Source organism: Acanthaster planci, linkage group LG04 (genome assembly GCF_054643075.1).
Source record: "Acanthaster planci isolate LZ-2023a linkage group LG04, COTS_SCS, whole genome shotgun sequence".
In the NCBI taxonomy this organism is placed as follows: Eukaryota; Metazoa; Echinodermata; class Asteroidea; order Valvatida; family Acanthasteridae; genus Acanthaster; species Acanthaster planci.
Window position 1 is genome coordinate 18285183 of NC_141780.1, and position 23474 is coordinate 18308656.

General features: G+C 41.3%; 1 protein-coding gene and 1 long non-coding RNA gene across 6 annotated transcripts; both read left to right on the forward strand.

Moving 5' to 3' along the window:
• Window positions 1-349: 349 nt before the first annotated feature.
• Window positions 350-23250, forward strand: LOC147799435 (glucose-6-phosphate 1-dehydrogenase-like). Of its 5 annotated transcripts, none has more exons than XM_087135692.1 (13): window positions 350-933; window positions 13214-13303; window positions 13433-13470; window positions 14089-14197; window positions 15352-15569; window positions 16131-16289; window positions 16888-17013; window positions 17244-17337; window positions 18675-18861; window positions 19354-19589; window positions 19902-19978; window positions 20270-20362; window positions 20798-23250. In XM_087135692.1, exons 1-13 carry the CDS (start codon window positions 730-732, stop codon window positions 20883-20885), a joined length of 1719 nt encoding a protein of 572 aa, XP_086991818.1. In that variant the 5' UTR covers window positions 350-729; the 3' UTR covers window positions 20886-23250. The 5 variants fall into 5 exon arrangements, with proteins under 5 accessions (XP_086991818.1, XP_086991819.1, XP_086991822.1 ...); XM_087135693.1 differs by lacking the exon at window positions 350-933 and adding an exon at window positions 6580-6860; XM_087135696.1 differs by lacking the exon at window positions 350-933 and adding an exon at window positions 8931-9052.
• On the forward strand, window positions 3756-6046 carry LOC147799436 (uncharacterized). Its single transcript, XR_015425009.1, has 2 exons — window positions 3756-4481; window positions 5040-6046. It is a non-coding gene; the product is annotated as an uncharacterized LOC147799436 (long non-coding RNA).
• Window positions 23251-23474: the final 224 nt, after the last annotated feature.

Genomic DNA, 23474 nt, shown 5'->3' on the forward strand with positions numbered 1-23474 from the left:
GCTGTATAGACCCCCTGCGTACGATAGGATAGGCTTGAGTAAACCTTTTGTGCATTCATCGTAATTAAATTGAAATAACAAAGAACAGCCTCTGACTCCGCCTTAACGCAAGAGGTGTATTCGAGTGAATTCTGTTAAGCGAATTTGCTTTTCCATTCGATTTGCACTACCATACGGCATCACAGAGCCCTTATATCCCGCAGACGCTTAAGGTTGTTGGAATGGCCTCGAATGAAGGCCAGCTCCAAGGCCGCTAGGGAGGTCGATTTTCAAGCTTCATTCTGCTGACGCGTGTGCGTAACGAAAATTCGTATGCAAACAAGGTTATTCCAAACTCGACTCATCCTAAACAGCTCAAGCATGAAATCCATTGTGGCCTGTTAAGAGGCCTCCATGACCTTTGTATTGTACACAGGTGCACGTAGCCCGCTGATTTTCTGTGTTGTTGCTACGTCGGAGTATTCATCCGAAACTCACCGGCTGAATGCCAATTTGCTTACCGGCACTAGTACACTGTACATGTAATAGTAAAAGGGGGAAAATCTATTGTGAAGTCGTAACTACTAGCTGTCGCGTATGCCGGCTGTTGTTAGTCATTCCTGCCGGTGATCAGACTGTCTGAGGCAGGATTCCCCTGAAGTTTCTGCAATTGCCCTTTCAATACCAATTCCACAGTAGTGCATGCTCGTGAGCCCGAGTGCCCGCGAGGATTAGTACCCCTTTACATCCATGCCCCCTATGGGCAATAGCGCGTCTGCCGGTAAGAAGAAAAGGCAACAGCAGCAAGCGAAAGGCAAGTCACCGCGGGGAAAAACTACACAGTCACCATCGGAGCAAAAACCAACCCACCAGCACCCATCAAGTCAACCGACATCCAGCCAACCAACCAACGCCAAAATGGCCGACCGTCAAGCTGAATTAGAAGCTGAAAAGGTATTTTAAAGCGCAAAATGAGTGAGAAGAAGTGAGCGTGTCCTCAAAGTTGGCATGCCTTTTTTTGAACGGTCGAATTTGGGTGGAGCCGGATAACAACCGCCCATACGTTTTTTGCTGTTATGCTGCCCTCTACATGAAACTGCACTGCGGCATGCAGTTTAATCTATCTTCAGCGGTGCGTAGCGCTAGCAACGAAGTGGAGGCGATAATGGCAAGCGAAAAAACAAAAATACCCAAATCACAGCGCCAGTATAACCAACTTGATTAGCATCAGTCCAGCTCTGCATCGTGATCGTTTCAAGGGGCCTTCCAGATTTGCTTCCGGAATGTCAATAGATACTGCAATAGGATTTTAAATTATCGTAGGAACCTACACTGCACTAGAGCCAGCCTTTCGATCTTTTCCTACCTCCATGGTTTAAACTATTGCCATGGGCTTCACTGATGAGCCATGAACATGATGTACATGTATGTAGTAATCCCCTGCCGGATTATGGGTACATTGCATGGGACACAAAATCTTTATCACTTTGAAAAAAAAATCACTTCAAGCAAAGCTTTAACGTCAGGCCTATACCCAATACAATACATTAGTACCCGGGTACGGCGGCCGCCGTACCCGGAAACTAAGACAAAAAATGGCACAATGAAGGTCCTGCCGGGTAGAAGGGCGTTGGTTGGCACATTAGAGTGACGTCAACCCTCTAACTTAGTAAAACAGCCTCTGTGTTAATTAGCCGCGGCCAAGGGGATGGGACAAGGGGTATGGAGCCTAACATCCATTGGTCCGCCCCTGGATCCGTCCGTAACTAAGGGGTCACTGACTCAAAAGACCAGTGGAGGGCAATTTGCTTGTAATTTCTGAGCAAGTTTGGGTGCGACAACTTGCCAACAACCAGTGGAAAGAGTTCCATATCACGAACGCCGCTTGACACCCTGTGCACAAACCCTATGAGACTGGTCTTAAAAATTCTTAAAAAGTGTTTTCCCAGTAAATGACTTGGTATTTCCCCTCCTAAATTGAACTTTTCTGGACATGTTTTTGCTTTCTGACGGTTAAGTCGCTATAGGGAAGAATGAATGGCGTTCGTGTACTTTATCAGTTTATGGAACTCGATCTTCCATGATGTGCATGTACTTTGTCTCGTTTGAAGAAGTAGACATCTTGTCCTGCATGCCATGTGACGTGGATACATGCTCAGTAGCCAGTTGCATCATGAAGGTGTGAAGAATTGCTCATTTTGGTTCCGATATTCTTGGGAAGGCAAATGACATAAGGGAACTTATGTGCTTTAATAACTTGGTCTCAAACCTGTAGTATCTTGAAACCTCTTCACTGGCCGGTTCCAAGACTGCATCAGGTATAGCTGCCAGTTTTTTTGCCGCTAAGTCCGTTTTACGAAGTGACGCTGTTATAGATTCTTGCAATATTGCTGAGTCATACATGTACCACTGAAGCCGATGTTTACGGCCATCCTTTCTCCCAAACACCGAGAGGAAGTAACATCGAGTCTGCATAGGGCCTAATCACAAGCAATACGGAAAGCCGTGAGTGATTTAGCTTAATTTGCTACTCTCAAGCCTCTTGACGACTTTCATGGGGAGTTCTCCAGAGGGTAATAACCAAAGGATTAATTACCACTAAAGTACGTGCTTCATCTCAGTCAGCGGGCAGTCCTGGGATGTCCAGAAATCAAGTACATGCCCACAAAAACGATCATAAACACGGATGTCCACTTGTTTTTGGAGGAGCAAAAATCCCCCATAAGACATTTTAATGAAACCTTTAGGCCCTAATGGTGTTTTGGAGCAGTGAGGCTCATCTGGGGGCCTCCGAGTTACACGGCTTTAAAAGGAAGCGTGACCCCCCGAAAAACCCGACCTATCTCAAAAACTTTTCTCTATATTTTGTCAAAACTGGTTCGCTTCTGGGGGCGTGGCACCATTGCCCCCTGGATCTGCCAGTGATGTAACATTACATCAACAACAGCATGTAATTGTTTTGTACAGCGACTTTTTCTCCAGACGCCAACGACAACCTGAGTCGAAAATCATGACCATCGTCTCAATATCTGTATTGGATGTCCATTCGTGCTATCCGTACCAAAAGGGTACACAGTACAAGTGGCCAATCTGCATGCACGTACCTGCCAGACCTCGCAAGCAAATACATGTACATATGTAACAAGGACACCAAATTTACATAAAAAAGCATCGGATGAGGAAGTGATTGTGGCTGGTCCTGTCCGGGCCAACCAGCTACATGTATACCCAGTGGGCACACGACGCGTGAAAGACGTCTTTTTGCGGTCGTTATGTGGTCGTGTGTCGTAAAGTGGTCGTGACAAAAAAACGACGTCTTAAAGACGTCTTTTATCCTCGGCTAGAAACATTGCTTCAGCAACCATGACCACAAAAAAACATGACGTCTTTAAGACGTCGTTTTGCAGTCGTTATCAAATCATCGGTACTACACATACAGTGAAAGGAGAAAAAGACGTCTTAACGACGTCTTTTTTCTCTATTTGAATTGTTTTCTTCAACAAGCAATACATGAAACCATGGAGGTAGAATCTACCTCCATGATGAAACACACGACGTCTTTACGACGTCATTTTACAGTCGTTATTAAATCGTCAACATACAGCAGAAAAAGAAAAAGATTTAGATAACCTTATGAAGATTTTGCACGGTGACTTTTAGTTTGTCTCGGATTTTGCCGGTTCTCACTCGATTTCACCGCGGTCGTTATCAAATCGTCAACATACAGCAGAAAAAGATTAAGATAACCTTATGAAGATTTTGCATGGTGACTTTTAGTTTGTCTCGGATTTTGCCGGTTCCCACTCGGTTTCACCGCGGAAGGTCAAGTCCCTCCAGAACAATGGCATACAGTGTATTGCGAAATCCCGCCTGTGGCCGCAGATGACTGTTCTGTTTGACTGTTCTCATCTATTCGTCAAGAGGGGTGTGTGAAATAGCAGTAGTGCGAATGTCCATTTACAGGGAAATTTTAACACAAGAGGAACTGCGAGTGTGGTTTAGTACACATGCTTGTGATTTATGATTATTTGCAGTGGAACTGACCCTCAACCCCCTCGCCTGATTTAAAATAACATGACATTAAAATACCCCTACATTTAGAATGGATGAGGCTATTTTCTTTCATTGCCTGCATGCTCGCAAGCAACGACTGGCTTCAAGCGTGTGCACCGCGTTACTATAGTGGCTCTGGCTTAGTCTTAGCTGGTTCCAGCCTTCCGAGGAAACTCTGAGCATGCCGACTGGAACCAGCGATGGCAAAGACTGAGGTCATGTCCAAAAGTCAAAACGGGCTTCCAGAACTACGGTTAGGTCTATTGACTTTGGCGTCTACACGTATTTCTAATGGAAGAAAGATCTTCAGGTCAGGGAACCAGACTACTTCATAATTTCGTCCGTGCTTTGAATTAAGAGAGCTCGAGTACATGTACATGTTCTAGTATCGCTGCAAGCAGCTTGTCCGATTAAAGAAGAGCAAGACAGGTTAGGCCCTTCCTTAAAAGGTAAGTGCTTATAAAATGTAGTTCTGTTACGTATGGGCATTGTTGGTGAAGCAGAGGTCAGGCTTAAACGCAATAATTTTAATCCTCAACAGCCAACCAGGTTGGCCACGGTTGTTTCCTACCTCCATGGGTGGACTACAGACAGTGTTTATTCGTAGTCGTACGTAGACTCGCAGTCGTAGTGCAGTAAGGAGCATCTGGGCTAGCCATAGTGCCCATACTTCAGCGTCATCAAATATGGCAAATACTATCAGCGTCAATAAATCTAATTTACCCTTTTAAGATTAAACGTTATACCGTTGTATTGGTGAGACTAAATTGTGAAAATGTAACGGCAGTACATGTATGTGATGCAATGTACAATATTGGCCACTCGATGTAGACATGTTAGAGACAGTTGGTGGCAGAAAAATTCTTTTTCATTCTCAATCACAATGAACATGCGCACTTAAGCTCAGACGTGGTGTAAACAGTGGTAGAGGACCGGTTTATTTGCTGCCACCAAAGTCTTTATAGTTTTAACAAAAATGAATTGTCTTATTTGTCTAACATTTGCAGAAAGTGTTGCATCACACTGCACAACAGTGTCTGCAGTAAGACAACGAATAGCGAAGTACCTCAAGCTTAGTATTCCTACCAGAGACAAACCAAGAGCCCTGAGTAATTCAGCAGGCATGCCCACCGGATAACTGTGCGACCAGTCTAGTGCATCAGATGGCCTGTTTCCTGGCTGTTTCATATATTTCAGTGATATTTAATTTATGAGCATAAAGCCTATTTTTGTATTGGGTCTTATTTGAAAACTTTAAACCTTTTGTTGTTCAAGTAAAATATGTTCATTGTTTCCTCGGGTTTATTTCCTCAGGTTGAAGCAATGAAGGCTGTTTAAAGTACGGTAATAACAAAATTACACGTCTGATCGTTTTTTTTTTTTGGGGGGGGGGCATGGGTAAAATCTTTTGCGGCATTAAAACACGTACAGTAATTTAAATTGTAACTGACTAGATCATCCTGTTCCAGGATAGTCTGTTTTCTAAAAATTTGACAAACCACTGCATGAGACAAAATTTTCTCCAAAAGGTGTTCAATATTTCCATTTTTTTTAATTCTAAGCCAACTCGATTTGAATTGTCTTATTAGTACAAGCCTACATCTTTTCATCAACTGATGTCTGTTTTTCTCGCTCTCATAAATGCCATTACATGTACATCTAAAACGTATTTTACTAAGTCTTGCCTTGTTGGAAATGTTTTGCCAAATATTCAGTTACATGGCTTGTACTACATGTACTGTATGATTAATGTTTCCCATTCTTGCCTTGTCCGTAAAAGTAAAACCTTTTAACTGCTTTTATCCAGGAAGTGTAAACACAAGTGTACCTTGTTTCATCGTCACGTTGATCGTGCTGGGTGTAATTGTAATGGTCCGTCCAAAGCCATTGAATTTACCAGAAATATTATTGGTACATAATATTTGTGTAGACCATCATTTTCAGCAAAGTGTGCTAAGAGGTTATTATAATGTGAAGAATGAGAGTTAAATAAAAAATTATGTTTAGTTGTAAACAGTCGCTTTAGTCAAAATTTATTTTATAGCCAGGCAGCGTGTTAAGGCATGTGAACTTCTTTTTATCATAAAAGAGTAAAAAAAAATTGAATCGTCCAATGCAGATGTCTTTTTTCCTTGATATTTGATGGATAAAAGACGTCTTAATGCTGACGTCTTTTACTGCTCAATAGCTGACGTCTTTTATTAGTCGCACTTTTGACGTCTTTTATTAGTCGCAATGTTGACGTCTTTTATTAGTCGCAATGTTGACGTCTTTTATCAGTCGCAATGTTGACGTCTTTTATTAGTCGCAATGTTGACGTCTTTTATTAGTCTCAATGTTGACGTCTTTTACTAGTCGCGATGTTGACGTCTTTTACTCGTCATAACGCTGACGTCTTTTTCTAGTCAGATCACTGACGTCGTTTACTGGTCAGGATGCTGACGTCTTTTGGCTTTGCATATACGACTCAAAAAAGACATTAATAAGACGTCAATATTAGACGTCTTTAAGACGTCATAACGACGTCTCGTGCCCACTGGGTAGTAGCTATGCTAGCAGAAATTTGGTGTTAAAATAAAGCTTCTATATTCAGGATTATTGCTTGTTCTTGGTCAGAATTTGAATCAACTTTAAGCCACTCGCAAAGTTCGCCTTCGTGTCGTGTACATCGGTCACCGATTCCACGTGTTCGATCATTCATTCGTTGAGAGTGCGCGAGTGAGTCCGAGTGACTTGCAGTTTCTATTGACTGCTTTGCCTCAACTATCCTGAAATTCTGCCTCGGACTGTTACAACACCAGTAAAAGATGGCTAAGAGTGGAACACAGGTAGGCTCTGCTGTCTTTTATGCAAAGAGAAACATCCGGGTTTTCTGTGATTTGACAGACAGATTGTGCAGCATTTCAGTCATGTCATTGATGGAAATAAATGTAGCTGGATTTGCATCGCCAAATGCGATACATTTTGCGCAAAAAGCGAGACAAACATGAACAACAGATGTGCACTTTTTAAAAACAATGTTTATTGCAATGTAGGCTTTATGTCTAATTCCAGATGACACAATCGGATAATTGATTTCATCACCCCTAAAAATTACCCCACAAATTGCATTAATAATAATAATAAAAATAGGGCCTAATAAAAATTGACATTTATAAAGCGCCCAATCCATCAAGCTGCTCCCAGGTGCTTTACATCCAAATATAAATAAATATAACCTACATGTACCATAATTAAAATCAATAACAAGAAACTAAAACTGCTTGTTTAAAAAGGTGCATCTTCAGACCGGTCTTTAAACTCTCCACATTCCCAGACTCTCAAAGATGAACTTTAAGTCCCCCCCTCCCAATTAAACCTACACACATTTTCAACCTGACAATTTGGTTCTGGATCCATCCCTGGGCTAGCACCTGGCAGAAATCGATTGTGGTTAGGCCTACTTGTAGTAACCATGCCGGCCTGGTGGCTGTTGGACAGGCATGACATACATAGGCCTACATGTACATGCACATGTAGGGACCTTTTCATGTCTTTGGAGGGAACTTGATTGTGCACTCTACATAGCACATGTACGTGTTCATGTACGGTACTTTGGCATATACAATGTATTCTTGATTGATGTTCATGTAGGCATGTTTGAAAAAGTGAGCTAGCTTCAGCCAAGAAGAGGTTGGTGTACAGTGTATATCTCATTCCACCAATTGGCCTGCAAAAAGGCAAACACTGTATGCGGAATGACAACAACCCATGTAGTTTTTAAGGCCTTTTCACACTACCGCCTCTCAGCCTGGGTTGAACTCGACCCTGGGTGAACCCATGACTGCTCTATGTTGAAAATGGAATTTTTCACCCCTGCATTCAACCTGACTTTGTTTCACGCTTGTATCATGCATACCGAGCTTATCGGGGCGAGTTCAACCCAGAAATGAGCAATAACAATTTTCAACCGGGCTTGAAAAATCTCAACCTGGTCCAGAGCAGGGTTGGTGTGCAGTTGACGGTTTAATTTTCAATTATAGGTACATGTACTGTATACAGGTAGGTGTGTGCAGCATGAAAATATTGCTGGATATTGTACTGTTAATTTCTAGGAAAATTGTTTCCTTTTCCAGTTTTTATTCACAAAGCTTGAGAAATTTCCTTATTTTTTCCCCTTGTCTTCCCAAATGCATGCCTGCATTATAGACGTTCAAGCAGTCGATGAGTACCATTCCTTAAATTGTTCCGTATTACCAAATATTTTATTAATTAAACAAATGTTAAACTTGCCTTCCGTTTCCATGTGCCATGTGCATACATGTACAGTACATGCACTACTTCATTATAAACAAGCACAAGAAAGCATTTATACATGTAGCCTGCATGTACACTGTACATGCATTTATTGTCTTCTTTGTGAGGTGGGCTATACATTACATGTACATGGTACAGTATCTTCAATTTGTCTTCAACGGAATCCGTGAATATGCAGTTGAATACTTTTTAGAAATTGAACCTTGCCCAGACAAGTCACTGCTCTCCTCTTAACCTTCAACTCCTGCATGACAATGCAAGTTTTGTACATGTACATAACACATTCCGTACCCTGGCTGCTGCATAGATACATGTGCCTGGACATGTACACGTACATGTATATGTACATATACGTGCTGCACCGTTGACCATGCTCATTGAAAACCAAACAGGATTTTCCTGTTTCTTGATATCAAGGCAGTGAACTCAGGATAAAAAGTGGGTGGGTGGTTTGTTCTGCATGCATCAATTGTATGGTATACAGTGTACATGTACACTGTGTATAAAATAACCACACAGCCAGGACATTCAGGGGCTGACCCTTGGTTAAACAATGTCAAATCCTGTTCTCGTGGTTAACCTTGAACACCTTGAAATGTTGATCTATGTTTGCTATATAAATCTGAGCCCTTCATCAAGAAAACTCATGGCATGCTTCTTTGTTTTTCATCGCTGAAAACAGACTGGGGATCTTTAAATGCATTGAAAACTTTCAAAATATTTGGTAAGTGATGACATTTCAAGACTACGTGCTCAATAAAGTTTTATAAATACTATGTACTTCTAAATAATTTGTGGACTTGTAAATTGAATATTAACTTCTCAAGTTCATGAAAAACGGAGAACCAAACTGTCAAATTTTTGGTATCTTTACATTTTTCATCTTTTAAAGGAGTAAAATCTATTCAGTCTTAATCTTTTTTTAAAGTTGAAAAGCTAGAAAGTGCTACATGTAAATGGCAAAATGTAATTCAGATTAAAAATAAAGGTGACATGTTTAGTTGTTTTTTTTCCCCACAAAATATTTTGATTTTGCTGAAAACGAGCTCTGACTCGACCTTTAAACTGTAATGCACCATTTGTTGCCAGAGCCACATTTGAGTTAAGGCCTTTGAGAGAATCTGGCAAGTCTTTACAAAACCATCCACACTTCTTACTCGCATATATTGCTAGTCCATTTTTTTCAGGATGCCAAACTCAGTGACATGTACATGTATATCAAGTCAAAAGGGTTCAGTTTGGTTTTTCTAAGTTCAAACTGAAATAGAAAAAATAAAAAATGGAAGTAAGATTCATTTGGTTGGATTACTGGTACACTGTACTGGTACATGTATACAGCATGTGGTTTATTGGAGAATGGAGATGTCGTGACGGAATACGGTACGTCCCTGCCTCTTCCGTCCCCTATGATTAAATGGGCAAAGGCCCAGGGGCATGATCATAACCACCCAGGTGTGAAAATCAATGCATAATCCAGAATCATGGGCAAGAGGAGAGCTCAAAAATCCATAAAAAATTGCCAATATCTGCTGTCTTCAGACATTGAACCTGGGGGTGGGTACAAATGTAGTTTATTAGACTGCGACTCTGCACATGAAATACACGTTAACATGTATGTGTAGGTAATATCGGCTAACATGTACAGTACATGCACTACATGTATACCTGTACATGTATCATGTATGTCTTCATTAATATATATTATTTGTACATATGTCAAATAAAACTTGTTTGACTACCGGTAGGTGATGTGCTTTGAATAATACTGGGATAATACTTATATATTTCCCACTTGATACTCAAGTTCCAATTGCTGGTGGTACAAATACTCAACAGATACTCAAGAAATACACTACAATTAGTACATGTACATGTACTATGTAATTTTAAGATCCCATGTACAGTATGCATGCATGCATGCACCAAGTTTAGGCCTATAGTGCCAACTACTGTAGTAACCCAAAATGTGAAATCTTTGCACATTTTACATTTGTCCATTCTTTTCCCGGCTTGACAAATGGCAAAGGGCATATTTGTACCTAATTGAATTTATTATCCAATAACTGAATAAGGACACCTGGGTACTGGTACAGTGTCCAAAATTCATGAATGAAATGCCATTCTTTCCTAATGGCTCATCCCAACAGGAGCTGTAGAACTCTTTGGTCAATAAAAAATGGGCAACACCATACAGTACTCTGGACAAGGGATAATACTAGATGCACATGTACATGTACCAGTACAAATTATCATATGCATTGAAAGGATGCAATTCTTTCTTCTTTAATTTAAAAGAGTATCTACATGTACATGGGGGAGTTTTCCTGGCGAATGCACATTTTAAGGATCTAATTTTGATTTGTTCTTGAAACCAGTTTTAACTATAATTTCCTGAAATTTCTTGGTTGGAATCTATCATTCAAGGATCAGTAGTTATGCTGGAGTAGTCTTATGTACATACGGTACATACATGTACATGTACACTGCACATGTAATACCTGGTACATTTTTATGTACATGTACATGTACTAGCACATGTCAACAACTCTTGTTCGAAGCAAAATATTTTAGCCGTATTTGATGGTGTAATTTTTCATCTGTAAATATTTTCTTATGTTTTGCATTTATGTAGCTTTCCATTTCAGGAAGTCAGGTACATCATGTGTACAGGTAAACCTACATGTAAGAAGCAACATGCATGAAACTACGTATGTACACATTGTACTGTGGGAAAAAAAAACATTTGTGGAGCTTGGGATATCTGTATGGTTTACTTGCCACAGTAACTGCATTTCAGCCAGTTTTTTTTATGGTTGTATGATACCAAGATTGAGTCTTGAATCATCTCAATTCTATATACTGGGTACATGTACATGTACATGCAGCCAGTAATGCCGGCCAGACATGGATCATTACTTGACTCCGCTGCCAGATTAAAACTGATTTCAATTTCAACCACACGCTCATCATCTGCTGAAGTGGAAGGACCTCGGTACACTCATCACATGGTGGATTTGGCCCCAAACTGTCATTCCACACATTCGCAAACTGATCTGCAGACTCTGCCTCCATGTTCTTAAATTGTTAAATAATATTTTTTGGTTTTTTTGGTCCCGCTCATGGTAGGACTAGTTTGTTTCAATATTTTATCCATTGTAGCACCAGCATTTATGTAGAATTACGTATGGGACTTTTTAATTTTCCTGCATGCACCATATGTTGTTTTTGGCCAGAAATCTAATAATAAATGATAACCAAATAAACTGACGGCCGGTAATAAATGGGAAAAAAGCCTTGATAAATGAAGAACAGTAAGCTTCCACTCACAGATTGAAGGTTCCATCGTTAGATAAAGTCAGTGAAGTTCTTGCAAGCTCTGAAGCAACAGTTCTTGCTGGTTCTTAAGGTATGTGTACGCATACAAAGTTAGGGGTACAAGATTTGTTTTTTTTGAAGAGCTGTAGCCCATGCCTTGGATGTACATCTTGTTAGGGCAATTTCCTGACCAGATATTGAATTAGTTCGTGAGGGATTAAGTGGTCCCGATAGAGCCCTTCCAATGGTTGATAAAAGTGCAGCCAGCACATGTATGATTAATGTGCATATGCTGATGGTGATTTCAAAGGACAGATGCAGCTGAGAGAATGAAGCTGAGAGCAAGTGTATACACGCAAGTGAGTCTGGTAAAAGCCAAGCAGTCTGTGCTTCTTTTCCTAGATGCTGGACTTTTGGATGGGATTGGTTGCACGTGACAGATACGGCGTAAATGCAAATGTAAATCACCAATGGGAACCTGTCATTAATGCCAGTTTCCAGATGCATGTTGGCTGCCTGCGCTGCAGCTGCTGAAAAAGTTTGCAGTTTTGTGTCATGAAATACTCTATATATAGTTGGGCACTTTGTTGTGCATGCAGGTCAGAAGTGGTGATAAGCTGGGTTTTCTTTGGTGTGTGGGGCCATAGTTGCAGTGCTTTTCAGCATAGGAGTGCACGCTCGTAGGTCGTGTGTCAGGTACTTGTACATGTTTGAATATTGAACTTTGGGAGGGTGGGCATATTGCTTTGCAGCTTTGGAACATTACGGCTTACAAGGCAACATTGACAACTCTGGAGGAGTTGGGATGATGAGTAAGCAGAAGTTCTCTAACAATTATTCACTAGGGACGAGGGCCATGCGGAGTGTTTTGTATTGACAAGGACAGATCATTAGAGAGCAGGCTTTGCAGTTGCTACCTGAGTGTGAAGTTAATGTGTAATGAAATGCTGAGTTGGTGTTCCTTCTCTATAAATATTTGTGGAGAATGTGTGGCCGGTTCACTTGTCTTGTGAAGAGTTGTAAGTTCAGCGTGATTAGGAGCTGCTGACTCTCTGTGCAATCCTATGAACCAAGGTGTTAGGTTCCACTCACTGTTTGGTTCAAGTTCACGAGGCAACTTTGGTAAAGTCCTGTGATGTTTATCATTTCTTCAGGTGATGCTGGCATTGGGTTGATTGAAGATTTAGAGAAGTGAAAATTGTTATGTCAACCTCTAAAAACTGCATTTGTATGATGTACATGTACTGGTAGTTAAGGTGTTAGCAAGGAGCATTTCCTCTGGTTTGACTAGGTAGCATCCAACTTGGTACCGGCAAACATGCATGGCAGAATATAAATGCATGGAGCTTTGTGTTCCACATTGATGTTTTTTTCTATTCCTGTTGATGCTGTACCATACCTACATGTACTTTACATGTAACAACTAGTATATATGTGCAGTGTTTCACTAAAGACATATTGGCAGATTCCAGATGAGGTGATCTTGGGTGCCAAAGGCTTGCTGACATCGATAAATGTACATGTACTTGCGTGTTGTTGCTGATTCGGTTGAATTTGACATTTGATTCAGAATCGCCAGGAGGGTCTGAGCATCATCCAGGGGACGATGAACGAGGCTTGTGGTGACGATCTTCACATCTTCATCATCCTCGGTGCATCGGTGAGTGTAGTATTCTGTTGAAGATTTGTGTTAAAAAAAGGGTTGCCGGTTTAAATCCCTTCACACTGTAATTACAACATAACTTTGCTGAATGATAGTTTCTGTCACTTTTGGTTTTAATTTACATAGGGTGACCTTGCAAAGAAGAAGATTTACCCCACGCTGTGGTGAGTTTTTATCTGTGGAATTCAACTGGTTTTTTTCCCCCTTTGGTCTCAAATGGTCCAGCTCTGCATTAAGAATATTCCCAACTGGTGGTACTCAACAAGCAAGCCTTTTAGCCCTGCCATATGCATTATGAGACTCACGGAAGTCAAAAGGACCTGTTTTCTGATTGAGGTCAAATTAAATATTCAGACTTGTGAAAAATCCACAGATTGAGAAAATGGACAAGTAATGCACATGTAAAATTTGATTAACAGAAACTGAGGGCAAGGAGGGCCCAAGCGGTGTGCTTACCTGTTCTCAGGCATGCTACATGCACATGTACCGGTACTTCATGCTTGTAGTTTGCACTGCCAGCTGCTAGCAAATGCACTAATAAATTCAGACATGGCGTGAATATTGGGTGCCCTTGTTTTGTTGAGGCCATGCCAGTATGGTAAAATACTAGATTCAGTTTCCTGTAATTTGAGGGACATGGGGAGTGATAACCTTTTCTTTCAGCTTCTAAAGCTTATTGCATTTATCCTACGCTATCCTGCAATTTTGAACAACCAGTTAGGACCTGCTTCAATTGTCAGGTTAAATCTCGTGGTGGTGGTTGGTTTTTATTTCCACTCCAGGTGGCTATATAAAGATGGTTTGCTGCCGAAAAAGACCTTGTTTGTTGGGTTTGCCCGTTCGGTTCTCTCCATTGGCGACATCAAATCAAGAACTACTCCATATTTAAAGGTAAGATGAAATTAAGTAAGCCATAGATTTTGGGCAGAAGAAATAATGAGTTAGCCATCTTACTGCTGCACAGACACTTGTTTTGTAATGCACACTTGACCTCCAGGTCTGTCACATGAGCGCAAACATTCTTTTCCAAGGATGTCTGGGGTCAAGGGTCATGGAGCTGCATTGTAAAAAAAAAGGAAAAACAAACGTGACAGCAGTCACGAGTGACATACCTGTACCTGTATATTGCAAGTCATTTCACAGGTAAATTCATTTTTTGGACTTGGGGAATGTTTTCCAGTGCTAAGAAAATTGGCCCCGTTGCAGGATTTGTAATGCAAGTTCCTTCAGCAAATTCAAAGTCCAGATATAAGTAATTGAAAGGGTTTATTTATTCATATTGCAGGGCTTGGAAGCGTGACTGTGAATCATGTTGCCTGTAGTCTTTAACTCTCTTGTGGTTTAACAGCACAAATATGCATGAATGCCCACAGTCACTCTCTTGCATGTGTTTTCTATATGGAACACAAACATGCACGGGTTCAGTGTGTACACAGTTGGTTGCCAGCACAAAATGACACAGGGTCTTTTGTGCAGTCCTCTTCATAGCATTTAGTTTACTGCACAATGATGCACATGAAACAGTGAGGCACAGTTGTTGGACAGCACAAAAGTGCAACCTGATATTCCTGACCCAAAGCATGACATCAACATTTGACATACTGCAATCACATATTGGGTGCAGAAAGCAAGCACTTATACATGTACATTTCTTGGTATAAGCTTGGAAATGGTGACTTGAATTGTTATTGCAATCATGTGTTCACTTTTGCAGATGTTGTTTGTCTCATTATTTGCAAAGTATTGATTTCAAATTTCCAAATATGCCTGTAGACTTTAAGGACTAAGCCTTCAGAAATTGTTGGATTTATTTCTACCAAGTTACACTTGGGAAAAATATAAGTAATATTAATTCACTGATTTTAGTAGTATACAGATTTTTCCCACATTTCAATACAGGTAGTATCGTTATTGTAGAAGTCAAGCATCTATTATTTCAAAAGCAGGAAAATAAAATCTTCGAAAAAGGTGAATTTTTATATGTATATCTGGAATTTTTGATCTCAATATTTGTAAAAAGGTTGTTATTCCATCTTTAAATCCAGCTGAAAGATGGTGAAGCCGATAAGCTGGAGAAGTTCTTTGCCGCCAACCGCTACGTGAAGGGGTCGTACACGGATGACTCGGCCTTTGAAAACCTCAACGAGGTCCTGACGGGACTAGAAGGAAGCTGCAAGGCCAACAGGCTGTTCTACCTGGCCCTACCGCCCAGCGTCTTCAAGGATGTCACCAAGCACATCAAGACCCACTGCATGTCCCCCACGTAAGGGGTGGTAGAACACTCTGTTTGATCAAATTCTCTCTTCCTGCAAGCAACTCGGTGGTGTAATGATATGGGGGTAGGGGCTGGGGGGAGGGGAACATCCCCTGCCCCCGAGCAGATGTCTGCGCCCCCAGTGTGCTCTGTCTGTTTGAAATTGCGAAATGTATAAAGTCTGCGTACTAGCTGGAATCGATTGGCTTTTATTTTACTCATCAAATAAATGTGCACACCGCTTGGCCCTCTCGGGAGTTTCACCCCAGTCACTCCCCACCCTCTTTGAAGACACCGGTAGTATTTGGGTGTCTAGTACTGAAGCCTGTATGAAGGATTTCTTCCTAGATCAACATCTGAAGACCTCCGGCGGGCACATGAAAATGAAATGTTTCATATTTGATCAGTCCGATGTTAGATACATGTATGATGTCTGAGTTTGGTCTGTTTTTAGAGCCATAAGCTAAGTAGAATTTGTCAATTTCAACAGCAAACAATGTTGGACAGAAGTTGTTAGTCATGTGTAAACTTGTGGCTCCTTACTTTGCTTTTGTTCTAATTTTTTTTCAGGGGCTGGTCTCGTGTGATTGTTGAGAAGCCTTTTGGCCGTGATCTGGAGTCCTCTAATGAATTGTCCAATCACCTGAAGGCGCTGTTTAGTGAGGAGCAGCTGTACCGTATTGATCACTACCTGGGCAAGGAGATGGTGCAGAATATTATGATTCTCAGGTAGGGTTCTTATCTTGTAATCTTTGTGGTCGCTGGTGATGGGGTCAAAGGTCACACAAGGTTTTTAATCGCTATCACATGTAGACATAATTTGTTTGCTTGTACATGTATAAACCGACTCAGTTAACGGGTCAAACCATTAATAAGCATGCCTTGAATCATGCCTTCGGTTGACAGTAAAACACATCTATCGCCTATCTATTTTGTGCACACACACAAAGTCCGAGAAGTCTGTGGAGGTAGACTGTGCGTTGAACTTTGAACTTGGAGGTAGTGCATGGCCTGTTGTCATTACAAATCTTACTCCATGAACCCACACCAGGGTGCTGAAAAATATGAAGTTGTGATAAGAAATACACAAATGCTGTTCAAAGTATCTATAAGTATTTATGATGTTAGGCTGTGTAAACTGTGGACCCTATGTATGTACTTGCCATTTTCAAAATTTTTAAATTTTCCGCCAAAATAATACCGTTGGCGAGTCATTGAAGCAAACTGGAAGTAAAAATCTTTGGCTAGATTGCCAGTGCTTCTGTAGCATTTTGTCCTGAAAGAATTTGAACTGTGCATTTTTGTTTTCACTTGAATTGGTCAACAGGTTTGGCAACCGGCTGTTTGGTCCTGTCTGGAATCGTGACAGCATCGCCAGTGTGATCATTACCTTCAAGGAGCCAATAGGCACGGGTGGACGAGGGGGCTACTTTGATGAGTTTGGCATCATTAGGTAAGGTGTTAGTTGGTAACTTCAAGCTGTACTTATCAAAGTCTTTACTATGAGTTCAGTAAGAACCTTTAGTCTTTTTGTTGAATTGAGGCAACACGACTGTTGTCATATTAACTTCAGAAAACAGATTGTGATTTAGGATGGAAAGATCAGAGTACAGAGTGAAACTCATCTTTGTTGGTAATTTCTTGGGTTATTGAAAGTTTTATGGTTTGTTCACATTTTTGCAGGGACGTGATGCAGAATCATTTGTTCCAGATTTTGACGTTGGTTGCCATGGAGAAGCCCACCAGTTCTAGCGCTGATGATATGCGCGATGAAAAGGTAGATCATGATGTGGCGTGGATGAATATTTTCAACAACCACTGATTTTATGGTTGAACCAAGTTGTGTGAAGGGGCTGTATAGCTGTTGCGTACTGCTTTCCGAATAGCTCCTGTCTGATCCTTTTGGTTAGCAATGGTTAAGCACTTGCTGCTGGGGAACCCAGTTTCGAGCACCATGGGTTTATATGCAGAGCCGGGTTGCCCGAAATGGGACAAAAGAGCTGGTCCGTGTAACAAAAGACAGTACTCGGGACAAAAGACCTGCTGCTGGGAATTGCCATCATTTTTCGGCTTGCATTTTTTAAAGGTAATCCCTCACTGTTTTTAAACAGTATACCACTGTTTTGGGCATAGTGCACCGGTGGATTAGCACCGCGGATAAAAGTGCTCCAGGGCCCCATTGATAAGTGACACAGCACCGCTGTATGCTGATCCAGCTGCGTTTGAAAAGACGCCACTCGCATTCACTGGGGACAAAGGAAATTACGCAACACCTCACAATTTTGGGCTCTCTTTACAGGACGGCAGGCCTAGCTGAAATATTCAGGAGTCAATGAAGGTTGCCTGTCCGCTTAGAGTAGCCACCAAACAGTCATTCGTGTGGGTGTAAACGTCCATTGAATAGAATGATGAATTACTGAAGAATTTTGAAAACTGATATCGATACGCTTTATGATGTTCCTGACCTTGTACAGGGATTCCCCTGGCAACTTATTTATCTCTGTTAGCCATATCTCCCTGTGGGAACTTACATAAATACTTAAGTAAGTTCCCACAGGGAGATATGGCTTTAAGAGAGATGAAGAAGTTTTGAAAACTGAAAGTCTTGAAAATCGTCCGTATGTGTGCACTGCATTTTTAAAAGCACCCGGCAGCATGTGGTTAAACCTGGAATTGTCTAAAACTAAGTAGGACAGTTTCCAAACCTGAGTTCTGAAATAATTGGCTGTGAGACATGGGAGTGCTTGCCCGTTCCTTTCCCCCCAAAGTTGGGAAAATTAAAAAGAGCAAAAGAAAAGGAAGAAACTGAAATAAATGAAGACAAAGAGGAAAGGGATTAGAATCACCAATTTGCTTGGAAAAATTGTAGCATTATCCCCTAACCCATCGCTAATGACTGGTGAGTTTGCTGTTGATTAATGTTTGACCCCTCCACCCTCGGACGAAATTCCGGTGATGTCCATGTTACCAGATCTTTGTAAGCCATTCCCTCCCCCGCCATCCCTTGGCTTGTCCAGAGCCGTTCCTAGCTGAATCTTGATGACAGAAGTGCCTTGTGTTTCAAATAAAAAACCAAAAAACAAGCCTACAGGCTTTCTTGCTCTGCCCGGACAGGTGAAAGTCAGCAAGTGCATCGCACCCTTGAAGCTGGAGGACATGGTCCTGGGGCAGTACGTGGGCAACCCCGACGGAGAGGGGGAAGCTAAGGAGGGCTACCTGGAGGACCCTACAGTGCCCAGAGGGTCTGTTACGCCCACGTTTGCTGCGGCTGTCTTCAGAATCAACAATGAGCGATGGGATGGTACGTTGGTTGTCGTTGGCCATACTGTCTCTCAAAAGTCTCAAGTCTCATATGTTGAGCCTCAAGTCACTCAGGTTGAGTCCCAAGTCACCTATGCCAGGTCTTGAGTAATTCTGGTGGAGTCTCAAGCCACTCTTTTTAAGTCCCTGGTTTCTCAGTCACTCTGAGCAAATCTCAAGTTGCTTTGGTCAAGTATCATGTTAATCTGGTCGAGTCTTCAATCATTCAGGTCAAATCACACGTCACTGGTAAAGGCTGAAGTTATTTTTGCCAAGTCTGAAGCCCCTTTGGCTAAGTCTCGGGTCACCCTGGCCAAATCGTAGATCACCCTGGCCAAGTCTCAAATCATCCTGGTGAAATTGTTTCTCCAGTCAAATCTGGATTCATTCTGACCTAATCATGAGTAATTTTAATCTTGAATGAAAGTTGTCATTCTATAATATGAGACAGCTGCCCTTCTAAATCAAAAGTTTTTTATGCCTTTCTCTGCAGGTGTTCCTTTTATTCTGAAATGTGGCAAAGCCCTCAACGAGCGCAAAGCTGAGGTTCGAATCCAGTTCAAGGATGTTCCCGGGGACATCTTCTCGGGTGACTGCAAGCGTAACGAGCTGGTGATCCGTGTGCAGCCCAATGAAGCTGTCTACTGCAAGATGATGACCAAATCGCCAGGAATGTCCTTTGTTCCTAAGGAGACAGAATTGGATCTCACCTATGGAGCCAGATACAAGGTAACGGTTGGTACCCTGCACAAGTGGGTGTGTGGAGGTCAAAATCCAATATAAACGCTGACACTTTCTAGAGCAAAATACTGTCACATGACTTCTATTTCCTGTCTGTAAGACTCCAGAGGATTTGTCTGTTGGCTCTTGCAAGGAGCTCTCTCTTGACCCATATTAATACCAGCCCAAATAGGTCAAACACTCACCGTTTTTACGTAAGTGCTGTGAGGTCGCAGTTACTCTTGTTAAGTATATCTGTTATTCTTGAGATTGGTTACCCAGTTAACTGTCGTACAACCTGCTTGCCTTTGCTCGTCATAGGATGTGAAGATGCCTGACGCCTATGAGCGCCTTATCCTAGATGTGTTCTGTGGTCTGCAGATCCACTTTGTACGCAGGTAATTATTGCTACACATACACTGTAGTTTGTTGCTGGACAATTTTAGTTACTTTTCTCCAAAACCAGCAGATGGGATGTCCAGATCACCCAAGCCTATCGAAGGGCATGCGTTTGGTCTGTTTATGTGCTGTTCAACATATCAGATAGAATCATTTTGTTTCCTCGCAGCACAATCAGCCATAAGTTCTTCAATTTACTGTTCTTTACAGAAACAACGGTGGTTGAGTTTAAGTAGCTTAGCAGTGCCCTTCGTGTCTCTGACATCTTGTCATGCTTGTTTTGTCCCCAGTGATGAGTTGAGGGAGGCGTGGCGTATCTTCACACCTGTCCTGAATGAAATTGAGAAGGCCAAGCCTAAACCAATCGAATACGTCTTCGGCAGGTGAGTTATGGATTAGGACAAGGAAAGAGTGGACATCCATGAGAATTTAGTGAATACCCGTGTGCTCCGGTAGAAAAGCAACAAGTTACTTTGGGAATCATTGTCAGAGCGAGTGTACCCACTGGGTAGCGACTGAGATTTTGGGTGACATATAAGTGCCACACTGTTGTTCATCTGGTGAAAGTGTAGACATGCCACAGATTTGTGCACATTCTGATGAAAGCCATGCATGCTCTGTGACGTTTGTGCTCGTGCTATTGTGTTCTTAACACTGCAGTACCCACTGTAAAGGACTGCATATTCTTGCCTGCTGGAGCACGATATGATTGCAAATGTTGCAGAGCTTGTCCATAACATGATGTACAATGTACACGGTTTGAGATTTGAATGAGGAAATTGATCAGTTGATCAAGAATTACTGTTTGGTTTTGACAGTCGAGGCCCCCCAGAGGCAGACAAACTGCTGGAGAAGAACAACTTCAAATTCACGGGAACCTACAAGTGGACCAACCCCAACCTGTAGGATCTACCGTAGAGCTGCATCATCCGTAACTGGAAGATTTGCACATCACCAATTTTCACCTCTGTAGCTGCCCTTTCAAACTAGTAACTGTTTTTCTCTCAAATTTGGACGGCCCAACTTAAGAACTTGGTGGAGCTGCCAAGCGTGAAATGTTGCTCTGCATGGTTATGCTAAGCATGAATCAGCTGGGAGCCAGTTGTAAGCGGAATATAATTACTTAACATTTTAGCTACTGGGTAGTATTTTTTTTATAAGCAACTATTTCGGTGCTTGGTAGCACCATGTACTTGGCACCAGGCCCCAGTTAGCCTTCGATACCTGCCTCAGGCTGATGTACATTATCATCTATCCTGGTGGTTGGTCATAACTTTCCAACATATCTTATTTATATGCGGACTTGTAAATCTATCATAGTTAACTTTAAGCATACTTTAAAAATATGATGTGTAACATGAGCCAACAAAATGGCTTTCTGTCGAAGTATCCCACTCAGGTCTGCTGTCTTTAACTTTATTAAACATGGTCGTGTGACCTCTGTTCGCTTTGACCCGTGTTTGTCTTTACAGAGACCAAGTTTCAGCACAAGTTTCCAAAACTGACTTTCCTGTTGATTATCCTCTCTGCTTTGCTGTTGAGGTTGTGATTACATTGTAATTTCTATTCTTTGCTGTTTAGCCAATGCATGCATTATGGGTGCTAGTTGCTGCATTGGATGTCTTGGTCATCATTGATTTAAATTTGGTAGATAATATGGTGACGCTATGTCTGCATGTTTTTTCAAAGCCACAGACTTCTCTGAACATGTATACATTTTTTATCAAGGAAACAAGTAATAAAATTCAACAAAAACAGCTTTCCTGTAATGCAAATCCTGAGGCTTAATGGCTGTGTGCAGGAAGTGTAGAGGGCGATGTTTAGTTACAAACTGTGGCGTCATTTGCCCATACACTGCCATGTATTGTTGCAGTGCCTTTGTAAGTTGGCCAACATTTAATGTTAAAAGTCTGCAAAAGCACTCCGTTACTTGCTCCTTACCCACCCTCCAACGAAAGGACATCTTACAAGTTGAAGTTTTAAAACCTTACACCTCGTCTGTTTTCACAAATCAGACATCCTGTATTGGTTGATGCTAGTCTGGCTCTTTTGTACTGCAGATCAATGGCGTTGATCACTTCTGAAAAATGTTTGATGGAGAGGAACATTGGCCCCTGGGAAGAGTGTGAGCCTATAGTACAAATCCTAAACAGAGTGGGGTCGGTGGCTCGATTGATCAAGGTCCTGGAAAGTTTAGGATTCTAAATGCTCTCTGGTGCAATCTGAGACAATTTCTGACCAGTTGATTGATTTTTTGAGCAAAAGCTTTTGCCAGAGTTCTTATTCCATAGTTTGGAGGCATAATGAGCCACATGTATTATGAGTTGTAGAATCAAATGTAGGCCCACAATATTTATCCAGCAATAAAACAAATGGGGGGGGGTGGTCAACAATATGATATTCTCCCATTTAAATTTTTTTTGGGGGGGTTCTCCCTTTCCCCCACTGATTTATGCCCAAGTTGCCATAAATGTAACACTTGTTTCAATTTCAGATCGATCTAAGGGCATTCATTTTTGGTTATTTTGATCAAACAGCCCTCTAAACTTTAGTGATTCTGAAATAATGGTGGAAGATCACATTCTCTTTTTGGAAAATATATTTTCTTTTTGCAGTCATTTGTGCAGTCCGTAACAGAAACACTATACATTTAGTTGAAGACATTAAATGTTTTAAATTTGAATACCTACATATATAGGTCGACAAAATATTTTTTATACCTTAAGTAAATGGTGCATTTTGTTTGTAAAATCACTTGGAGTGTGATACACAGTTTGTATATTTACGTGTGGGTTCTAGCCTGTTGGGGCCTTCTTGGTTGGAGCCCATTCTTTCCCTAGTTTACTGAGGATAGTTGCGAGACGTTTTTACAAAGCATTCAAATAATGCGATTCAAAATTGGCTTTGAGTTGCTTAACAAAATGTCTCATCAAATGGGCAATACGTAAAGCAGATGATAACATGTCAAATATTTTATACAGACTGTTTCGAAGAAGCCCCACGGTAGAGAAGTAGTGAGTTTATTTCTAAAACGTAGCTTTGGTTCTCGTGCATATGAAACATCTTTTTGTTTCATCAGAACTTTGTCTTTTACTGCTTGTCTGTTGATTTGCACGTAAATTCTTAAACTTTAAATGTGAAAAAGTTTACCGGTTTTATATCTAGCATTAAATATAGTATATTGATCTATAAATGAGTTTCTAAAAGCTAAAAATGTACAATTATCATATGCTTCAAAGTTGAAATAAAGACTACTTGACACTAAACAGAACTTGGATCTTGGGTGACTGTGGCAGTCATTGTGTACTGTCGCAGCTGATTTGGGGCAGTGACCTAGCATTGGGGAAGATACATGTACATTGTGAGCCGTAATTACTCTATTAGTGTCCCATTCGAACGTCCTAACGGTTATTCTATCCTCGGCTGGAAAGGCGAGAAGAACCGAGTACCAGCTGAGCATTTCAGCTCGAAACAAGCACAACTCGACCACAAATT

What these genes read in the sequence shown, in the direction of transcription:
- LOC147799435 (XM_087135692.1), top strand. Translation starts at nt 730, where the DNA reads ATGCCCCCTATGGGCAATAGCGCGTCTGCCGGTAAGAAGAAAAGGCAA. An exon ending in CTGAATTAGAAGCTGAAAAG is followed by an intron (nt 934 to 13,213) that starts GTATTTTAAAGC and finishes CATTTGATTCAG; the next exon opens with AATCGCCAGGAGGGTCTGAG. An exon ending in ACCCACTGCATGTCCCCCAC is followed by an intron (nt 15,570 to 16,130) that starts GTAAGGGGTGGT and finishes ATTTTTTTTCAG; the next exon opens with GGGCTGGTCTCGTGTGATTG.